The sequence below is a fragment of the Pochonia chlamydosporia genome, chromosome 3 (genome assembly GCF_001653235.2).
Source record: "Pochonia chlamydosporia 170 chromosome 3, whole genome shotgun sequence".
Lineage (NCBI taxonomy): Eukaryota > Fungi > Ascomycota > Sordariomycetes > Hypocreales > Clavicipitaceae > Pochonia > Pochonia chlamydosporia.
The window spans coordinates 214,030-235,908 of record NC_035792.1 but is presented as its reverse complement, the minus strand read 5'-3'; the positions used below and the strand labels follow the sequence as shown (position 1 = coordinate 235,908).

At 48.5% G+C, this 21,879-nt stretch overlaps 4 protein-coding genes across 4 annotated transcripts; 1 reads left to right on the top strand and 3 right to left on the bottom strand.

Moving 5' to 3' along the window:
* Positions 1 to 823: 823 nt before the first annotated feature.
* Positions 824 to 7,201, bottom strand: VFPPC_03978 (ankyrin repeat-containing protein; the record flags this gene model as incomplete). Its single annotated transcript, XM_018283405.1, has 1 exon — positions 824 to 7,201. The coding sequence occupies one exon, from the start codon at positions 7,199 to 7,201 to the stop codon at positions 824 to 826; it is 6,378 nt and encodes a 2,125-aa protein (XP_018144456.1).
* Positions 7,202 to 10,153: 2,952 nt separating this feature from the next.
* Positions 10,154 to 12,880, top strand: VFPPC_03977 (Pfs, NACHT and ankyrin domain-containing protein; the record flags this gene model as incomplete). The annotated part of the gene is made up of 2 exons (XM_018283404.1): positions 10,154 to 10,201; positions 10,265 to 12,880. 2 exons carry the CDS (start codon positions 10,154 to 10,156, stop codon positions 12,878 to 12,880), a joined length of 2,664 nt encoding a protein of 887 aa, XP_018144455.1.
* A 1,490-nt stretch (positions 12,881 to 14,370) lies between these two features.
* Positions 14,371 to 15,089, bottom strand: VFPPC_13551 (iron-containing alcohol dehydrogenase domain-containing protein; the record flags this gene model as incomplete). Its single annotated transcript, XM_018291326.1, has 4 exons — positions 14,371 to 14,493; positions 14,548 to 14,670; positions 14,725 to 14,859; positions 14,907 to 15,089. The coding sequence occupies 4 exons, from the start codon at positions 15,087 to 15,089 to the stop codon at positions 14,371 to 14,373; spliced, it is 564 nt and encodes a 187-aa protein (XP_018144454.1).
* A 4,175-nt stretch (positions 15,090 to 19,264) lies between these two features.
* Positions 19,265 to 20,883, bottom strand: VFPPC_03974 (LysR family regulatory protein; the record flags this gene model as incomplete). The annotated part of the gene is made up of 2 exons (XM_018283401.1): positions 19,265 to 20,560; positions 20,653 to 20,883. The coding sequence occupies 2 exons, from the start codon at positions 20,881 to 20,883 to the stop codon at positions 19,265 to 19,267; spliced, it is 1,527 nt and encodes a 508-aa protein (XP_018144451.1).
* Between the last annotated feature and the right edge of the window lie 996 nt (positions 20,884 to 21,879).

Below are 21,879 nucleotides of genomic sequence, written 5' to 3'. Positions count from 1 at the left end.
TGCCGCCGACAATTTCCACTCCTTTGGCGAGGATCCGTTGCGAACGCGGTCAAATTACCGGCAAGTGTGGATGTGACCGCGAGAGGTCGTCACTGCACCATTCGAGCAGACATGATACGAAGCCGAAAGGTTGAGATCTTTGAGACGTACGTCAAAAAAGGATATATACGAAGGGAGAACAGAGTGCTCAAAAATTTCAACGCCCTGGGATATAAGCTGAACACTCTGCTGATAGCTGTCTCTTCTCCTTTCATTTGACCATTTACATTCAAGAGTTTTGGGTCACTAATTCAACAAATACGCATGTCTCGTTGTCTGACGCACCATCGTGGCTGTGATAGGTGCTGTTTCGCATACGTTATCAGCCATGTCCCAATTCTGCAGGGTTCATGCTGTTGCAATCACAATCTGCAACAAACTGCGGAATGATGAGACACAGCTCCGTGTGACTATCAATGTATTGGCAGAGGAAAGCGCCGTATGTCAGAATGGAAAATGATTACCACCGTTGGTGGAACGGTTTACCCCTTAGTTCCGGTTATTTGCGTGGCGGATCCAACACGAAAACAACTATTCACGACGTCACGGCACGATTTGAGATGCTCCTTTCATTTTATAGGAATAGCCGCCAAGTATTGCGTGTACTCCAACACAAATACTGGGGGAAACTAAACTTCGACACCAAAGTAGGTTGTTGTTTACCCGTCCTCGTGATGGCCACTGGAACTTCGCCTACCAGCATTTCATCGCTTAATGTATCATCATTTCTTCAAAATTATAGGTTAACATACCCACATATACGCCCCTGCCCAAAGCTATAACCTTACTCATCATCATCGCCGTCCCCATTGCTTCCCTCATCATCTCCCTTGTCTTCTCCCCTCTTTCTAAACAAATTAATAATCCCATGCAGATTCCTCGCGACAGCAACATCAATAGCTGTCCTCAGCTCAGCGTCTTCCCTTCGCGGGTCAACCCCAAGGTCCATCAGTTTCTTAAACGTCCCCTCAAGATCATCTCTCTGGTCCCAGTCTGAGCTACTATCCGGCAGGGGACGCCTTGCCGCAACGTGGAGTAGGGTCTGATCTCGTGCATCTACTAACGTCAAGTCGGCACCTAGATCGACAAAGACATCCAGGGCCGATGCGTGTGTCACATCATGCGCAATGGCATATGTCGGATGTCCAATGTTGTTTGTTGGGTCACGCGTGCCTTCCCATCCGACGCCTACAAAGGTCATGACAGGAGTTTGGTTCAGATTGTTGCGGGCGTTTATATCAAGCTTATCGGAGAGCTCACGGAAAAATGAGGCAGCTTCCGTAGCCCTTTTAGCATGACCTCCCAGACGTGGTGCGATTTGGTGTAGTGTCGAGTTTCCTGTTATTGGGTCGGGTTCTGCTACGTTTGAACCTGTCTCTATGAGATGTTGAATTGCGAATAAGGAATTTTGGGAGCGTTCTGAATACGCTAGTAGTGCGATATGGAGCGGCTTACGACCCTGTTTGTCTGCCATGTTGATTGCTGCTGGACCCTGTTCGATCAGTGCGATTAGAACTCGTCGTTGCATCTCATCAAAGTTTCCTGGCAGTGTACAGAGCCAGTGCAACGGCGTACGGCCATCGTCGTCGACTGCGACAGTATCCGCTCCGTGCTCCAGCAGCGCGAGGACAGAACTTGGGTCGATCGTCGGCGGAGTGCGATTCCTGCGATATGCCTCCGTTGTGATCGGGATGGTTGGGATGCAAGCTGATGTCAGAAGGGTACGCCCATGGTGCCCTTTGAGATTCATATCCGATTTTGAGAGACGTGGTAGCAGGCCACCTATTTGACCTTGCTCCTCCACGATACATTGGATCACAGACTTTCCGTCTGTATATCTCGCCAACGGATCAGCACCATGAGACAGCAACAGGTCCAACATTGCTTGCTTTCGAAGCTCAAAATCGGCAGGTGGATTAGTGATAGTTGAAGGCCGACACGTCTCGTGGAGCGCATAAAGGACGATTTCCTCTTCTTCATCCTCATCCTCGTCATCGACCTCGTCGTATATTTCCGCTTGTGGTAGTTCGTTTGGATCCAGTCCAGCTTCCAACAACAACTTCACAGACCCTGGATCCATCCATTTCTTCACCGTACGAGCGATCAAGTCCGGTACACTGCGAACGTCCACTCCGTTCTCAAGCAAAAGTTTCGTGATCCCCGCTTGATCCGACATCTCCAGCGCTGAGTGGCGGCTCATCCGGCTATTTATCCCCGAAGTTAAAGTATTCTCATATTTCCAAGCAGTTGCATTAACATCGGCTCCATGCTTCACTAGCAGGCGTATTGTCTCTTCTCGCCAGAAACCTTTTGGGTGTCCATGGTCTAGAGCCGCCAAAAGTGGTGTCAGGCCCTGTTTGTTTCGAGCCTCAATATTTGCTCCTCTTGAGAGGAGGTATTCGAGCGCTTCAATCTGCCAGAAAGATTCCCCGCTCGCAAGAATGTGTATTGCGGTGCAGCCTCGTAGCTTGGGGGGGCATCCCTGGCGGTTGAAGACGGCATTTACATCAAGACCAATCTTGTCCACAAGCAATTGTAGAATGTTCAGGGACGGGGGCTGACGCATGCATGCTATACCGAGAAGAGTCCCGCAGCCTTGTTCGTTTGTCTGAACCCAGGGCTGGGCTTCAAATATGGGCACTTTGTCGGAAAAGTACTCCAAGAGATCTGTGTAGCCTCCTTCGACGAGTAAATGCAGCAGGGTATTGATGATATCCTTACCAGTTTCGTCTAGTCTGATGATGTCTCCTCCAAGAAGTGCAAACTCTTTGATGCTATCGGAATCCCCGTCATGAAGAGCATATTTCAAAAGGTCCAGTTGGTCAAGTTCTTCTGGGTCCTTAGCCGGTGCATCGAATATGGCCTGGCCACCGGATATGTACCATCTTACTTTTGAATGCGGAGGATCAGCCCCTTGGGGAGCTGACCATCGTCCTCGCCACCGAAGATGCTTATCCCAGTCTTCGATGTCTTCGTACAGTGGTGCCGCAGCTGTTGCAATACGAGCCCGCTCGGCGGCTTTGCCCTTGTCTATAGCTGATATGAACTCCAGAGATTGTTTGTAGCTATTGTGAGCCTCAGCACCGCGGGTAACCAGCGCGCGTGCCAACTCCCAACATTTCTTCTCTACTGCCAAATCAAGAGCAGTGACCGTTTTGGTCCCCCCGTCTGCTTCTATGACTGCCTCAGCGTTTAAATTGACACCATCATGCTGCAAAATTGCCACAATATCGTCCATATGGGTCAGTTCAGTAGACCATGCAATCCCTGTGGCCTTGAACTCGACCAGGGCATGGAGGGGCGTAAGGCCCTCATCATCCAACATTTGGGGATCTCCGCCGCTGCATAGTAGGAGCCAGACACTCTCTGGTCGCCCGGATCGACACGCATAATGCAATGGCGCTCTGCCCTCGCCCAGCAGATTTACGTGTTTCTCAAGTACACCGAGTTTTCTATACTCCGACAGCAGGAGGCCGACGGCGGAAGCGTGTCCAACGCGAGAGGCGATATGTAGCACGGACAAATCACCCGTCATGAGGATTGTCGGATCGGCTCCGGCACGAAGAAGACTCCATGCAGCTTGATCTGGGAGAAACATATCCATAGCACTGTGTAATGGTGTAGAGCCATCGACGTCCTGCGCGTTGATATCAAGGCCCCTGAAAATTGGGCTTTGGAGAACAAACTCCAACATTGCCATGGTCCTCACCACATGCAAAACTGTTTGGCCCTTGGCATTCTTAGCTAGCGGTGCAGCACCAGCCTCAACAAGAACTTGTACGACTTCAAGAGGCTCTGGCCCCTCTCTATGTGATCGAACAACCGAATGGATGAGTGTGTCGCCGCCCACATCAAGCGCCTCCGTGTTTGTCCCAACTGATATCAGGTAGCGGAACCATTCTTCTGGCCTTCGCGCTTTCGCTACAACTTGAAGCAGAGAAGTGCCATCTTTGGCGAGTATCGTCGGGTCAGCACCCATGCGGATGAACTTTTCCATGACCCGGGTGTTGTATACGAATTTCCTGCAAACACCCCATAGAATTGTCTCGCCATCGTCATCACTCACATTGAGGTCCATGCCAGCATCAACCAACACCCGCAACATGTCCTCTTCTTCCTTTGTGACATCGAATTGATATGTGGAAATGACACACTTGTTATAACTCCAGAGCGGCGGGTGATTCTGCTGATTTCGTGCATTTAGGTCCACGCCAGCATCGACTAGTTTCCTAATGAAAGGTGAAAATGTTGGCGCCGACAAAATCCTGATGCTATGCATAATGTGGTGGAACACATTGTTTCCGTGATCGTCGGTGGCATGTACGTCAGCTCCGAGATCGAGCAATTTGGTGAATACATCCACGTTCGGCTTTAGCTCGTCTCGGCTGTCATGGCCAATGCAGTTAATAATTTCGAGTAAAGGTGTTCTTCCCCTGTGGTTCTTAGCATTGACATCTGCGCCGTGTTTAGCGAGCATCTCGAACAGACAAGGTTTCCGCGGATTAGCGAGATGCATCGCCGTATTTCCATAACTTGCCTTGGCGTTGGGATCCGCCCCTGCTTCGAGAAGAAACTTGGTGAGCATCTCATCAGACTTGTCGTCCCATAAGGAGCAGCCCATTACCGAGTCGGGCTTCTTCACGGCTAGATGTAGAGGCGTCAAGTTCGTCTCCTTATATGAAGTAGCGCCCGCCATGGTGGCATTCACATCTGCACCGGCGGCGATGAGCACCTGAATGCATTCTTCCACTGCTTTCGCATCGTCCTCCCAAAAGGAATCTCTGTGGTAAGGGTGGGTGATCCCGTGAAGAGGTGTCGGCCCTTGGTCATTGTCAACTTTCAGCTGGATCTCACCGTTGTAAAAATATGATGACTCTGTATCGGCAGATCGCTTGGTCGCATCTGCTCCGTGTTTGAGTAGCAATTTCACCAGCTCCAACTGTCCACTTTTGGCCGCCCTGAACAGCTTCGTTTCACCGTCGCGAAGGCAGTCAATATCCACCATGCCTGTGCTTAGAACTGCCTCTACGTTCACCAGGTCGTCGACCCGGTGGAAGCACTGGTTTACTTCCGTTGGCTGAACAAAAGGCATGAAGGCTTGTACGACCTGCGTGTCATCACCCCTAAACGCGTAAGCTAGGGCGGTCTCCCGTCGACGTTCTACCTCTTCCTCCGAATATTCTATGAATTCCTCCTCATAATCGTCGTATCCCTCGAGAACGGGATGTGTCTTGATCAGCGGGTCAACACCAGCATCTAGCAAGAGTTGTACAGCGCCCGGTCGCCCTCTCAATGCTGCCCAGTGCAGTGGCATTCGACCGTCGCAACCGCCTGACTTTGGATCCGCACCGTTCGCGAGCAGAAATCTAACAGCATCATCAAGACCATGCTCGGCTGCGTAAGACAGAGCGGTGCGGCCACTGGAATTCGGCGTGTCAATGAGAGTGGGCTCCGTTTTCCCAAAATGCTCGACCACAAAGAGCGGCATGGCATGGCCGTGTGTTACCGTGGTAGCGAAGTGAAAGACGGTAGAAGACTGATCTGGTGTACTCTGGTTCATGAGTTTCCACGTTTCAAAGGCTGGTCTTTTCGGGGCGATGTATCGAGTCAATGCTTCTTGCACATGGTCAAGTGGCCCGTTTGCCGATTTCTCGAGGTGAAAAGTGAGATTATCCGCAGCGTAGGAGACAAGGGGATGTGTGGTGCGTAAATCAGTGAGAAACTGATTTTTCTTCTTTTCGTCTTCCCTGAGTTGTAAGCGATTCCGGTCTCTCATCTCTTCGGCGTTATTGAGCTGAACCTCGAAAGGTGGGCATCCATTGAGGTATTCCAAAATCAGCACCGCCATTATTCCATGCGAAGCTGCGTCATCAAGAACAGGAAATGCATCCACACTGTCTCTCCTGCTTTTGTCATGCAGGAATTCTGTGAAGGAGTGGTGGATGACACTCACGCTCTCGTCTTCAAGTAGTTCCAACAATCTCCCACAACTCTGTCTCACCAAGTCTTTTCCCCGTCGGAGATCGAAGTGTAGCATATTGGAAAGCAGTGACCCCAGCTCAATCAGTCGCAGCGGTCGGCTCGCATGTATCACACACATGAGGACCTTGGCTTGTTGCTCTGCGGTAACTCCGCTGCGACGAGCGTGTTCCCTCAACATGTTCTCATACACATCGTTGAGTGTTCGTGGAAGGCGATCTAGGCTGTCAGGCAAAGTCTCTTCGGTGATATGGCCATCTAGGAGGCCGTCGGCTAGACTGTCTGCGACAAGCCTTGCATGAAGGAAAAGTCCGTTGGCGCGTTCACAGATAGTCTGCTTCACTAGCTCATTCTTCTCGTTGCTCAATGGGGGATCGAGCGTGGCCATCCTTGCGTCAACGTAACGTGCCACATCGGGAAATAGCAGAGCAGGGTCCAACTTCAGTTTCACTATATCGGCGCGGTTGAAACTTTCCTCGATCTTGGGTAGCGGCCTGCTCGTCATCATAATTCTGACCCTCCCAGATCCTGTGGCATTTAACTCAACAAGCCTTTGTGCCATGCCTTCAAAGTCTCCGTCATCCATCTCATCCAATGCATCCACAACGCAGAACACATTCTTGACGTTGCTTTCGGTAAGGGCCTTGACGATGGCAGGCCACACCATATTGATCTCGTTGTCGTTGATGGCATGGTCCTCTGATATAGTCGTCAAAGCGAGTACCAAGCCAGGGCAATGGGGAAGCAGTTGCGTGGCAAAATCACGAACAAGGTATTTGGCACTGTGATTCTTGTCGACGATTTGACGAAAGAAGAAGAATAGCACGATTTTACCTGACTCTTGCAGTTGTCGTATCGTGCTGGCCGCAAAGACAGACTTTCCACTGCCTGCGACTCCCCGGACGTGGAGACATGAGGAGTCACCACCGGAATTGAGCTCAGAACTAGCCCAAGTACGAAACACGGGCGACTTATGTATCCATTTGCCGGTGCCAGGTACATAAGAGTGTAAATGCTTCATAAACTCATTCCCTGGTGAGAGGAAGTCTGTTGGTTGGAGCCATTTTCGGAGCTCGTCGATGCGTTTCTGGGTAGATTCGTTTGGTTGAGGTGGAAGCGCTGGCACTGCATCTCGCTCGATGATTTCGAATGTCTGATCCAGATCAGAATCCGCACCGGCCATGGTGGCTACCCGTCTTACTGAATGCAAGAGTTTAACAGCGATGATGGGAAGCGGCAAACATGGCGGAACAGTCAGGGCTTTTTATGAGTGAGATTATAACACTGAGTCTGACACAGAACTGCCTCGGTCATTTCCGAATTGGGATCCAAGTCGGCTGACTCATACCGCGAAGCCGTCGAAGCTCGAAATACAAAATGAAACGTTTGGAAATTAATTCATAACTTCTTGCTTAGTTTCATTATATTATGCCAGTGTTCTAAGTTAACTCTAGGGAAAACCCCCTGTCATGGCCACCAAATTGTTGAGCTGGCCGCGATAGCCCCATTAACTTTGGTATGGTGGCCGAGCAGAATGGCCTTAATTTCACACCCAGTTGAACTTGACGGCCATGATACAAGCCAACCGAAGAGCATTTAATGTTCTCTCCTCGCTTCCCTGCATGGCTTCCGTCAAACTATTATACTGCTGAAATACTCACCCACCATGGGGGCTTCTTCCGCACTGTCCAACCTTTTTGACCCTAAGACCAGCTCAATGATAGTTTACAAGCAGGCGCAATGTCAAAACGGAAAAAGGGCATGGCAAATTACCAACTTCACGATGGAATATGCCATTCTTGGTGCCATTAGTTCCGTACGTCAAGTGACTCTTGGGATTGAGCTTGGGCACTTACTCCTGTCCAACCCATCTTCGATTTCCGGTAGCAAAGGGTTAAAAAGCGGCCTTTTTGTCGACTGAGAATTCATTTTCTGAGCATTCTAACCACCTCTCAGGACGGAAATTATCGGCGTCATGGAAATGGGAGGCGGAAAGCATGCTAGCTGGCATAGGTATCGAGACGCGCGAGTGCCTCCAGGAATCCATTCGTTGGCGATGGTGAAACCAGGGTATGGTGTTATGCAAGGAAGAGAGCCACAGATTGGCGAGTAGACACGGAGTGTCTCCTTGACACAAGCGTCAACAAACCGCAGTTTGCTTACTGACTCAACAGTTATTAAGGAAATATCGTCGAAAGTGTCACGAATTTCCTTTGTTATTTGCCGGAGCAAATGAGGCTTTTCAATCAGAAATGCCACAAGCCCGCTGAGGCAAGTGCCGCGGTTTCATTGCCTCCGGGCAAAAGGAGGTGTGCGTTTGCCCTGATATCCTCGGGCGAAAGTTTACGCTTTCCACTATCATGGAGAGCCAAGTGAATAAGATCAGGTTCGGCGACCTCTCTATGGAGGCGCCGGTTGATCCTTTCGTTCGTGCTGTTCAAAAAGCCCTCTCCAAAATTATCAATGAGTAGAGGAAGAGCTACCTTGATGAGAAGGTTTATGGCGAAGATGTCACAGACAATTGCGAGAATAAACATTGCATTTACCCAGATTTGTTGACTTTCCAGCCATTGGAATAACACTCCTTGTTCCAAAAGCTAAAGTGGCTTTCCAAAGAGAAGATGCGCCATCATGTCAAAACTTGCCAAGGTGAACATTTTCGAAATATCCACCGGCTCACTACTTACTTCAGCCAGCTTACTCACCATAAGTCTTGAGTACTGTCTGAAGAGTGGCTCTACGGCCGGGAGTGCTTGCTCCTCGAGATAGCACGTAGTTAAGGTATATATATAGTTCATATGTTGGTGCCGGGTCGGAAACTGAGAGTTCAGTGTACGTGCTTACCATAAACAGTGTTGTCAGTTTCTGAGCATAGTATAGAGTGACGAACTGCAGGAGATTCTGGCTGACATCTGTGTCGAGTACAAGATGAGAATTTCTACCCCGAATATAACAGTCCAGAACAGAGCATGAATCTAGACGGACCTAGTTTCCTTTCCTGAACAAGTTCCTAAGCCGTGACTGCTTTAACCTAAGCAGCTCTAGGTGCTTAGTGAGCATTAGTGCGTCACCCTTAGCAGCTTACTGAGCAAACCTAAGCATACCTGAGTAGCTCTCTAAGTTGCCCTTACATAGTAAAGACCAATAACACCACACACCTCTAATACTCCAAAAAGATTACGTGGACTTTATAAGAGAGTTACGCGGCCCTTATACACACGCTCTTTTTAACCCGCTTTACTAGAGATAATAAAACAGCAAGTATCCAATCATTTGCGTAAAGGCCTTTATATTACATAAAGAATATCACAATATTTCCGGCCATGCTAATGGTTGCCTAGAATTTAGCTAGAAGCAATAACTAGACTAGTGTCGTAGGAGTTTAAGACCTATAATTAAAACTTGTGGAATTTAGAGAATTTCTCTAATCTCTCTTTCTTATTGCGTCTAACGTATTATTATTGCCTTAATTTTCCCAGGGAAAATAACCTTAAGGCAGGTAAATACTTCTGCTAATCTTTTATTAGGGGCCTTAAAATTCATAAAGTGCTAGCCTTCTAGGTCTAAGGCAAGACAATCCTCATAAGTAGAACTACTTAAGAACTTAAGCAATTATATCTATAATACTAATAACCTATTAGATGTCCATTCACTTTGGCTATAGCGGCAATTTTTGGGAATTTTCGGCAATCACTTCACATGGATTGTTGCCCCATTCCTGTTTGTGTTATCCGTGGCAGCATTAAATTTACAGGTCCCCGTAAACCTATTGGCTCCCCGTCACTGCAAGAAAGCAAAAAAGTGGAGCAACCTGCTGGTGCCTGGCGATTAGCGGGTTCTAACTGCGTGCAGTTGATTTTGTCTTTTAACGTTATGCATGTGCGAAATACGAGTTATGGTCGCAGAACACTCTTGACTTTGCCAGAATCTCAGCCATAATCGTGAATTGATCACGGAGTCATCTGCGGGTCCTTGCCAGAGAATCATTGATAACTTGGTGTGCCGTGACAAGCTCTTGTCATCCTCGGGAGGATATAACTTCTGATAAGAAAGACTCCGAGGCATGAAGTTGTGCAGATGGCATCGTTGGCATCGTACCATTCTTACCATTGTAACTGCGCTAATCTTCTTCATCATGGTCGAAGCCAACGCCGGACCCTCGGCCCAGGGCCCGTCTACGCAAGTAAGTCCTTAATGCTCTGTAGATTCCAATTATTCACTTCGTACCCTAACCATCCAAAATTAGAATGAGCCTGGCCCAGACATAGACATGGGAGCTTGCACGCCAATCGAGAAAGCGTCCGCGGAGGGGGACGTCGAGACCTTGAGGCTGCTCCTTATCAACCGAAGCGCCGGCGCTGCAGGACTCGGTGGTGACAATTCATTTACTTTGCCCCTCGTGACCGCCTCTGCCGGCGGGCATGTGAGAGTCGTGGAACTTCTCATCGAACACGGGGCCGATGTCAATGCTGCCGTGGAACATGGAATCTGTGCTGCTTATGCGGCGTCACAGAACGGGCATCTCGATGTTTTGAGAGCACTGGTCAACCACGGCGCAAATGCCTGGCATTCAGTAGGCGGCGGACCGCACCCAGTCATGCAGCCGCTCCATGTCGCAGCGGCCGGGGGGCATGCCGAAGTCGTCAAATTCCTCGTCCAGCTATGCGAGGAGCAACGTTGTCATCGATCGAACAACCCCAGCACGACGGCGGAGCATGAAGAGAAGAGCACCACGGACCAGTCAGTCGCATGCTGCGCAGATGGATCTCCTGGTCCCATTGGACTGACGCCGCTCATGATGGCCGCTCAAGAAGGGCGTATCGAGGTGGTCAAGTACCTTCTCGATATGGGAGCTGATGTGCGAGCGTGCACTTCAGATGACTTGTACAGTGCTGTTCGGAAGGCAGCCTACAGAGGACACACAGATGTTGTTGCACTTCTTATTGAACGAGGGGCCGACGTCCAGGCTAAAGATCGAAACCATTGGACGCCATTACATGCGGCAGCGGTTCAAGGGCATCTTGAGGTAGTCAGGCATCTTGTCAATAATGGGGCGGACTTGGATGCCCTGTTAATTGACAAGACCACTCCGATTCATCTCGCCGCTGAGGAGGGACATTCTGCCGTGGTAGCTCTTCTCATTGAGAAAGGCGCAAATATTCACGCCGTCGATGAACATACTCGCACGGCATTGGCTTTAGCTGCTTCTCGTGGTCGGTTAAATGTTGTCCAGATCTTGATAGATCATGGAGCCCGCGCTCAACCTACTGAGGAGGGGCATGTCGCGCCGCTTTTTCTGGCATCATGGCTTGGGCAGGTTGAGATAGTGAAACTACTTCTCCAGAATGGCGCTCATGTTGGTGCCGTCGATGGTCGGGGGAGAACCCCGTTGTTTTGTGCATCCGAAGAGGGCCAAATCGAGGTGGTCAAAGTATTACTTGAGGCCGGGGCCAACCCTCGAGCAGCTGATAAGTATGGCAACACGCCCTTGATTATGTCGTCTGGACAAGAATTTCCCGCAGTGGTCGAGGTATTGCTCAAGGCTGGAGCAGACCATCGAGCCACCAATGCAAATGGGAACACGGCATTGCTTCTGGCGGCAAAGAGGGGGAATCTCCATATTGTCAGGCTGTTGCTGGCGGCATGGGCAGACCCTCGTATTGCCAATAGCTTCGGCCGCACGCCCTTCTCGGAAGCATGTGCAGGTGGATATTTGGAACTGGCCAGAGTGCTATTGGCCGCTGGTGCAAACCCCCGAACTACCGACGACAAGAACTTGACGCCCATGCATCTAGCATCCGCAGGAGGACATCCCGATGTGGTCTGGTTACTCCTACGGGTGGGAGCAGACGGTGAAGCCAAGGCCACCGATGGAAGTACGCCTATCTTGCAAGCTTCCTTGAGCGGACATTCCGAAGTGGTCAAGATGCTACTGGAGGATGGGGCAAATCCCGAAGCCAGCAACAAGGACGGAATTATGCCAGTGTATATTGCATCCGAGCTTGGCCATATCGAGGTTCTCAAAGTCCTACTCGCGGCCGGGGCAGATGCTCGCACGTCCACTGACAAGTACTCAGCTCTATACACTGCGTCGTATAACGGCCATAGAGATGCTGTAGAGTTGTTACTCAAGAATGGTGCTTCCATTGAGATTGGAAATCTTGTGGATAAATCTACGCCCCTTTTTGGAGCATCGGCAGGCGGATTTCTTGACATTGCGAAACTTCTTCTCGACAATAGAGCCAATCCCAAGGCCACGTCCGTACTCCTGCAGACGCCGCTTTTCATGGCGGCCTACTTTGGACATGCCGACATCGTGGAGCTATTGATCGAACGAGGGGCCGACGTGAACGAACGCATAGCGCCCCTCAAGAGTGCAGCCCAGCAGGGCCATACTGATGTCGTCAAGTTGCTAATCAAACACGGCGCGGATGTCAACTTTGTGGGGTTCGTGTATGGTTCGAATCCGCTGAGCAACGCCATTGGGAATGGTCATCATGAAGTCGCAAAGGTGCTCATCGAAAATGGCGCCAAAGTCGATGGCGTAGCTTGGGTGGATGGTGGGAATCCACTGAATGTGGCCGTCCAGAATGGACACATGGACCTTGCCAAGATGTTGTTAATCGAACATGGAGTCGACGTTAATGCCATATCTCCCGATGAAGTTGGAACGCCACTACATACGGCCGTTAAGAACGGACATGTTGAACTCGCGAAGCTACTACTGGACCATGGTGCCGACAGGAATGCCGTAGATTGGGAAGGATCTACACCCATGTTTCTGGCAGCTAGCAGTGGAGATGAGAGATGGGGGTGGTTGAAGGAAATGGATGAAGGACAGGCTCTGCATGATGAACTATGAAAGTGCTAAGTCTGATTATGGATATTTAGCTACAACCTTGTGAGTGCTCTTTGCACCAATATGGTATGTGATTGCTGGCGTGAAGGCTGCCTGCGGTAATAGTAAGCATCAAACAGAGGTTTATCACATATTACTACTAATAAAAGGCTAGCTTTAATTTACTCTTTATCTATTAAATTAATAGCCTGGTTTTTAATCTCGAATAGTTAGTTTTATAATATACTATATAAAGCTTCAAATCACAGTACGAAAATGCAACAGCGTCTCTCCATACTCTCCTATGCTAACGACTTGAAGTGGATGTCATCAATGTCGTCAGCATTGATGCAGTGGCCCAGGTCTGCCAATGGATAGAATCAAACGATGATAAAGTTGGGAGACGGGATTAAGTGGGAGGTCTATTAGCTCGTCCATGTTTTTAAGAACGAGCATATTAGAATTAAGTTGTACTACACGTGAGAATTAGGTTAATAAAAAGACAATAAGTTTTATCTAGCAGTTATTAAATCGCGCATCTTAGACGTATTTTTTGCCGGACTTAGGTGTAATATAAGGTACTAGGAGAGATCGGATCCCGCGGCGTGAGAGAGCAGCTAGACTAGAGGTTGGGAAGCAAGGCGTGTAGAGAGCGATAAGAGGATATACGGATTTAACAGTGCAAAGGGAGTGGTTAAGAGTTAAAAGACCTGGGAGATAGGCCTTGTTGGTGATGAGTGTGACCCAGGCTGTTGAGAGTGAGTATGCTGTTGTGTACGAGATAAATGGTGAATAACGTGTAAGGCCCGTGAACGTGTAACGTACCTCTATCGGAGTTAATAGGGATAGATGTCATTTTGATAATATATTACTACCTTAGATGCTAATGCTAGTTGAGCGCCTTGTTATACGTGCGCGTTGAGTCGCACAAATTTTTAGTTAAAGCTGTTAAATTGCGGTCTTCTCTTTATGTGTAACAAATCGTGTTTGCCACAATCCAGGACCAGTTCTAAGAAGCTTAATTCCTTCTGTTAATAGCAGTATTTAATGGCGATGTTTGTCCTAAAAAGCACAAATTGCTTGAGAAGAATAACCACGCAAAGTTTTATTGCACCCTTGATGCGGAAGAGGGCTTTCTAGACTGCAGGGTTATTAGTATTAAGAAGTTTATCTTAAAGTGGCTAGCTTAAGTTAGATAATAAATTGTGGATTAGGTTTTATTTGATGCCAACCGGCCAAAGAGGGTCATCTTAAAACTAGTAACCTAGTATTATCTGCAACCTTAACTTCTCTGCTATACTTTTAAATATAAGGCCTGTGTTTTATACTCGCTAATTAGGGCGGTCTTAATATGCTAAATACAGAGAGAACAAGTTATAAACTGCGCTAGACTGGCGGCTCTGTATTAGTTGTCGGACTAAATAGTTAACCTGATGCCTCGCTGTACCATGTAATATGAATCCCTTCCCCATAGCCCTTGTCTTCCTGATCCACATGCCCTAATGCCGCTCTTTTTATACCATAATTGACTCGTACGAGTGAATTGCAAGAGTCATGGTAGCGTCAAGAGAGTTAGCCTCCGCAGTCAAGTCGTTAGCACGAACTGAAAACATGTTTATAAGCTTAATAGCGATGTCCTACTAGAGTTAGTGGGTGATTTCACTGCAATGATCAATAGTAGATAGACCCACATCTTGAATAGCCTCGACGCCGCGAAGAGCAGTCGCAACAGGCCCTCCAACCACAGGTGCCTTGGATACCACGCCAGCCTTGCCGATCAGGATGTTGAGCGTCGCCTGTGCAACTCTGACGAGCTATTTTTGTAGTTAGTGTCAGAGACTACATCAAATTTGAGGGCATTCACTCACAGAGCGATAAGTAAACACGAGGTCAGCGTCGGCATCGCGAGGCTCCACGGAACGTCGACGTGCTCCGGTGCCACCCAATTGAGCAGCCAGAGCTGTGGAGGTGGAAACGATATCTTGGAAACCAGCGATGATTTGCTGCGATGAAGTTAGCCACGGGAAACAAGAGCGTGAGGGGGTCGTACGGGAAACGGGCCCTGGCCGATGACGATGAGTGGAGCGTTGAGGATGGTGATGCTCTGGGCAGGAGCTTGGAGTGTTTGAAACTTCTGGGTGATAGACGCGAGGCCGTCAGCAATCTGTTGTGGTGTTGCAGCAGCAGCGGCCAAGGCGGCGAAGCCAGCAACGATGACAGCACCAATACGCATTTTGGGGAGATGAAGGCTATGAAAGAGTCAAGGAGTCGCTAGATTCGTGATTAGTATGTATAGATATGGAAGATGGAAATGTTTGCTGAAGTTTACGTTCAAATGGAAGGGGAGACCAGGGTTTTATACCTCGATGATACACCAAGTTGTCAACCCGGAGAGCAGTTCACTTTTCGTTTCTCACTGGCCAGACACCGCTCACTAACGGCCGCAGTTTTATTTGATTTCAAAGTTGTTATCAAGCAACATCAAGCCACAATGTTACATATCACATATGAAATGAAGTTGGACTAGATCCCATAAGTTTCGTGTCTCATCACTGAGGAGCAAGCAAGAGGATCTCTAATAAGGACCTCCCAATTCGACTCGCTCAGCCGACTTCCTACTCATATTTGCCATACTATAGGTTGGCGTTCATTACTGTTCAACTGCCGCACCTGAATCCCGTCAACTACCAGGGTTATGCGGTGCCAGGTGGATGACATCAAATGTCTCAACCCGCAGTCAACAGGGAACCGCTGCTGTCGGGACATGGAAGAGCAAGCGCCAGCATCTTCTGGCTCGGAAAGCTCAACCGCAAGTATCCTTGCACGGCATGGGTATTAGATCACATCGAGGATGACCTAGTTCTATGAAGAAAACGATAAACGTTGCTCACACACCGCGTGCTCTACCACTTTGAGTGAGTGGTGCTGAAGATGCTTTAACACAGCAACCATGTCTGCCCCAATCACTTCAAATCTATTGCAAGATGCCAGGACAAACAAACCGTGTGCTCAATTTTAACCTCGACATCCCCTTCTCTTTGAGTGACACACCCGCAGACATTGCAACAGCCCGAGAGAAGCATTTCAGATGGGCAGCGGATATGAAACTAACTTGCGACCGTGCTACTGAGAAAAAGTATAAATCTGCTGACTTTCCACTTCTCGTCTCATTGGTGTACCCGTGGGCACGAGGGAAGGACCTGGACTTGATCAATGATCTGATCGGATGGTCGTTCCTCTTCGACGACTCCCTTGATATGGCGTCAGAGGAGCCATTCCAAAAGTAGTGGCTATAACTCTCGATACTTATCGAGAAGTTCTCAACAACCGCCCCCACCAGACTGATGAACCGTTGCTCCTTGCATGGAGACAGATTCTGGGCCGTTTATATGCCAATACTCCCGAGGCCTTTTATCGTCGCCATCAGCTTCGGTGGGAACAGTTGTTCGTTGCTTTTCAACGAGAGGCAGATAATAACGCTCACGGTATTATTCCAACATTCGAAGCCTACCTCGAACTTCGGCGTGCTGCCAGTGGCGTATCAATTTGCCTAGATTGGGCAGAGGCAGTTGGTAATTTCGAGTTGCCCTCACACATTCATTCACACCATTTAGTCCAAAGCCTACGGCAGAATACCGAGGGCGTGGTTTCTATGACGAACGATCTATTCTCTATGCTTGGGGAATGGAACAGCGGCAACACTGACAACATTGTAATTGTTCTCGCAGGCCAAAATGAATGGTCATGGGACGAGGCGACACATCAAACATGTCAGATCATCAACAACACGTTTGCGGAATTTCAGCATACAGAAAGTCAGCGTCTATCTTCAGGGTTTCTTCATTCACTACACCCAGAGGATCGAATGAAGACGGAGAGGTGCCTGGCCTCAATGAAAGACTGGATGCGAGGAAGTTTGGACTGGCATTATCGTACTGCCCGATACAAAGAGGTTTAAAGACTTATTGTTGGATACGCACGCTGCGTTAAAACTAGTTTCCTGTAACTGCAGCCACGGAATGTGTTAAGGAGTTGCACGGAGTTGACTTTGTAATTTAGATGTAACTTTGAGCCAGTAATCGAGCTACATTTCGGAGTCTCAGACGTTTCCTTAAAAGACCTCACTTGCCGAAAGCTGAGATTCCACCCCCAAATCTTATGAAGACACATGTAGCCATTGTTCCTGCTACTGCCGATCGTAAGCTGAAAGTTTACTGTCAACTACATCAACAGACACCCAATCAATCGAGTGTCATCGGTATGTTGCAAGAGCAAGACACAACAGCCGTCAGATTTAGTGTCAGTTTCTAAACAGGGTTCATTTTAAATGTCACCAGCAATCTGTAGCCAAAAGTATTCGCCCACACCCCAAGGTTGTGCCAACATAGCTTTTAACTCACCGTGGTGCACTACCCTATCAAAAGTATCTGATTTTCCAGTGCAGGCTCAGAATTCCGATTATCAGGTTCTTTCTTCTGGTTCCAATACAGTTGGTTGACTAGGCACAACTTGGTGACGAATGAAATGAGAGGGGTTCAGCCCAGGCGGACATCTTAGACGTCATCCTTGTTTCCAGGATCAAGAAGAGTTCATCATTACTGTACAATAACGCCATTCCATAGTCCTCGACAAGAGAGTTCAAAAGCCTTGTACGTATGATGTTCACCCATTTCAATGACTTGCACTAATATCAGAGCTCCCACAAGTCCGCGGTCCCATCTCAGCGACGAAACCAATGCTTCGCAAAGTCGTTGATGCCACAGCTGGTGTACAGCAGCTTCTTCACAAAATTACCAAACATCGCCAAGAATCGCCGATTCACGTAGTGTGTGTCGCAGATACGCACTCGCAAAATGTGTCCATTCCAGCAGGAGACTTGCTCATACACGCCGGGGACCTCACCCGGTCGGGGAAGATTGACGAGCTTCAAGATGCCATCTCTTGGCTGAATTCTCATCCACACAAGTATAAAGTCGTCATTGCAGGGAACGCTGACCTAGCTCTGGATCCTCAAATTTTCCCATCGGCAGCAAAGGGGGTTGACTGGGGAGACATCATTTACCTCTGCGGATCCTCAGTCACTCTTGAATTCGGACAGCTTCAAGGCGTACCGCGAAGCTTGGTCGTCTACGGGAATCCACATGTACCTCGTTGTGGTGCAGATGGAGAGGAAGCATTTCAGTACGAAGTCGATGAGGACTACTGGCGGGATGCTATTCCTTCCAATGCGGACGTCGTGGTCACTCATACGCCACCGAAATATATTCTTGACGAGTGGGTTGGTTCACCAGAAGGCTGTCCATCATTGTCTCGAGAGATTGAAAGGATTCAGCCAAAACTTCATGTCTTTGGTCATGTGCATCCAGGTCACGGACAAGAGACCCTTCAGTGGGATCATCTGGGCGTTGAAGGATTTACCTTACGCCAGTACTATTATGCGATGAAGGACCGTCAGTCCTTCGGCGTGGCGATGATCCCAGGGTTACTTTTTAAGGTATTGGTTGCCTTGATGATATATATATATTATGCAATCCTGGACTTCTGGATTGGACGTTCACGGAAGCAGACTACGTTCACCAATGCGGCCTGTGCATCTCCCGATGGAAATTATATGAAGAATGAACCAATCGAAGTCGATGTATAAGGAGACTTTACTTAACGAAAGGTTCAATATGCTCTCCGTAGCACCTAGCTGACATATTTGTCACAAGTAAAACAACCTTTCCTATTACGTAGTTGCTCGGCCAAGCGTCTTGTTCAAGTTGATTGAGGTTAAGAGAAAGCAACCACTTCTGGCGTCAAGAGCTGCAGAGAGAATGACACAAATTGAAGCACGGATAAGGGTGAAAAAAGGCATTGCTGCATTATTACAAAGGATTTTACTTAACACCGTCGCTTACTGTCACCTCCTGACCCTCCACGGGCCTTGTAAGACAGAGCAAATGTTCATCTTTATGAAACAGATCCCCACCAGATTGATAAACCCTCAAAACTTCAGAGTTCCGCTCCTGTGCTGTCCCTGCCATGCACTTAATAGCCTCGGCAGTATTCTCCGAGACTGCGCTTCCCATAGGACGTGATATCGTTCGTAGCCTCAATCCACGTTATGCAAACAGGATGATTGCTCCCTGAAAACAGCACTGCTAAATGAAATTGTTCTTTCATTGCTAATAATCGACCATCGGTGGTGGAACAAGTAGAGCCATAAGATTCGGAATCACCTAAAACTTGCGTTGCCGCATGTGTTATGAACTTAACGGTCACATTTTTCCAACAGTTGTTGACATACCAACAGTCTGATGAACCAAACCTCTCTGTAGCACGACATCATCACAAAATATTCCAAAAAGATTCAGTAATTATGGCTGCAAAAACATTCTCATATACCTTCACAAGCTCAACACACCCTTAGAGTTTCTTCAGTTCTTCAGCAAGGGTTTCCCACGACTCAGGGGACATTTTGGCCATGATCCAGTTGCCGCCCGTATGATCAGCCCCCAACGGAAACAACGCATCCAGACCGGCATCCTTCCAATTAAGAGGGTTAAAGACATTACTGACAATGGTACCAGGAGGATTTCTCCTCTCGCCAGCTGCGCCGTCCGCACTCGGCGACCCCTTCACGGCTGGCGCAAAATTAGCCATCTTAATCAAGTTCAGCTTAGCCAAGGGGTTGCAAAAGATGAGCAGTGAATCAGCCTCCCCATACATTGCAAGCGATGGCGAACCGCCCTTGAGCTCGTTGCGCACCTGGCGAAGATATGCAACCACCTGGTCTTGGGTGCTCTGCTCAGCTACCTGCTGTCTGTAGCTCTGGGCAATTTGGCTCACACTATCCTTGGCAGCTGTGCCGTCCGGAAAAGTCGCGGAAGTAATTGAAACCATGATCTGAGCAAACATGCCTTTCGCTTGCAAGAGTGACCTTAGCTGAAAGCGGATATTGTACAAGCTCAGAATGGTCACTGGTCGTGGTCCGACTTCTTGCGATGCAATGATGCGAGTGAGCCATGCAGTGATGATGTCGACTTCGTCAATACGTGTAGCACGGGTCTTTGGCTCCGACTTTTCAGACTCAGAGTTGGCCAGTTGCTCCTGTTCCTCCCTTACTTTGGATAGAAGACGCTGGTAGGCATCTTTGGGTATGTAGACCATCCGAAGATCCCTATTCCTCTGGGATCTCTCCCACAACTGTCTCACAAGCCACTTTGCTAGAGCGTATTTCCCTAGTTGTTGCTTGTTCATCAGGGGAGTTACATCCGAAGGCGTTGAAGTGTCGTTTGCTATTGCCTCGAGGGCATCCGTGTGTGCGTCCAAGATTGGTGGCACATCCTTTGCTCTACCGGCCAGCACGCGAGACCAATTGTGAATCATCTGTACAAGGGTGACAATATCTCCAAGTGTGTGCGGAAGAGCCAGAGACACCAACGTGGCATCTTTGAAAGACACAATGGTGACCCCTATCTGTGACTTGTTGCTTTCTATGAGGCCTTCTACCGTCTCTGGATAGCCATCTGGGGCCATGAAATGGCGTAACGACTCTGGAAGCTTTTGAATCGACGGCTCGTCAGTTGGTGTGATAAAAACACGGCCGATGGGATGGTAATTAATGCTTTCGTCGCAGAACTTGGTCTCGTGCTTGTATTGAAAAGCTGGAGCATTTTTGGTAAATTGCTTTGGGACGTGAATTTCCAGCTGTCCTTTTGCCTGTTCATCCGTATTAGCGATGTTTGTCTCAACACAGACGAAGACTTCAGTAGCAACAAGGTGTCGAGCAACAGATTTATGTCACGACTCACGTTTCGTTTAAGTCGGCCAGCGAGTTTCCTCCAGTCCCCAATGTCTAGTAGTGTCATGATGGAGTTATGTAAGATGTCTGCGTCAAGGACATCGTTGAAGCGCATCGTCCATCCCATAACCTTGTGGTTCACCTTGGCACCATCCATCAAATGCACCGGATATATGTCGTAGTCGGCCGGGTTGGCATTTGGCGTGTCTGGTGCTTTCCACCATCGTCCGAATACTGTCATTTTGTAAAGTTAAAGGCTGCCTTGGTAGCTTTGTTCTTCGGCTCTATGGATAACGTTTCGGGATGCTTTGAGTTTGTAAAAGATCTCAGATGGAGATGAAGGTATAATGAAGGTGTAATGAAGGCAAGGTGACATGTTGTAACTCACCTTTGCCCAAGTTGAGCATGAAATAGCAGCATATTTAGCTGCTTGCGAATGATTTAGTATAACGGCCTAATACACCAGCCGTAACACACTCTTCTTGTTCATCAGAAGCTGAAATGGCCTGGCACCGAGGTCCCCAGACCGGGGAGGGTAGTGATCAGACTCTTGGTTGAGAACTACTGGGGTACATGGCAAGGGTTTCTGCTGCTGCTTACAGGGACTGCGCCAGGATGCTGTGTATGAGCTTGTCTAAACGGGAGTTCACTAATTGTGTTTTCAGAGGCATATTCCCGCACAAAGAAATGCAGTTCCAGGATTGCAAGATGAGTTGCATGTGCCACAAGGTGTGCCTGGCTATCACCAACGCTAGTGCAGGGGTTGCCACACAACCCTATTCGTCGCGGCATGTGGTACCATATTATTTGGTTGTATCTTGCAAACAATACATCAATCATTGCTCAGGCTTACGGGTTACTGGGCAATTTCCAACAGTCGTCACCATATTTGTAATGTTCATTCAGAAATAACCTTGGCTATTCGCCGTCAGAAACGTGAACTGGTTGGGATTAACAGTGTCGCCTCTTGAAACATACGGAATCTGTGGCTTTGGCAGAAACCCTTTGCAAGAAACTCGAAGAGACTAGCTCTGTCAATACGTAAAAGAGAGATGCTAACGAATATAAACTCCACGGGACCATAAGTGCCGATACTTCACCTAATTGCAGGCATGATTGGGAAGGTGTGTTGCCAGCACTTCTGAGAGGCCGTAAGTTGTAGATGGAGGTGGTAGGGATGTCGGGAGTTAATGTAAATCGAGTCAAGTGCGCGGGGTAATACCCCAGACGAAAACAA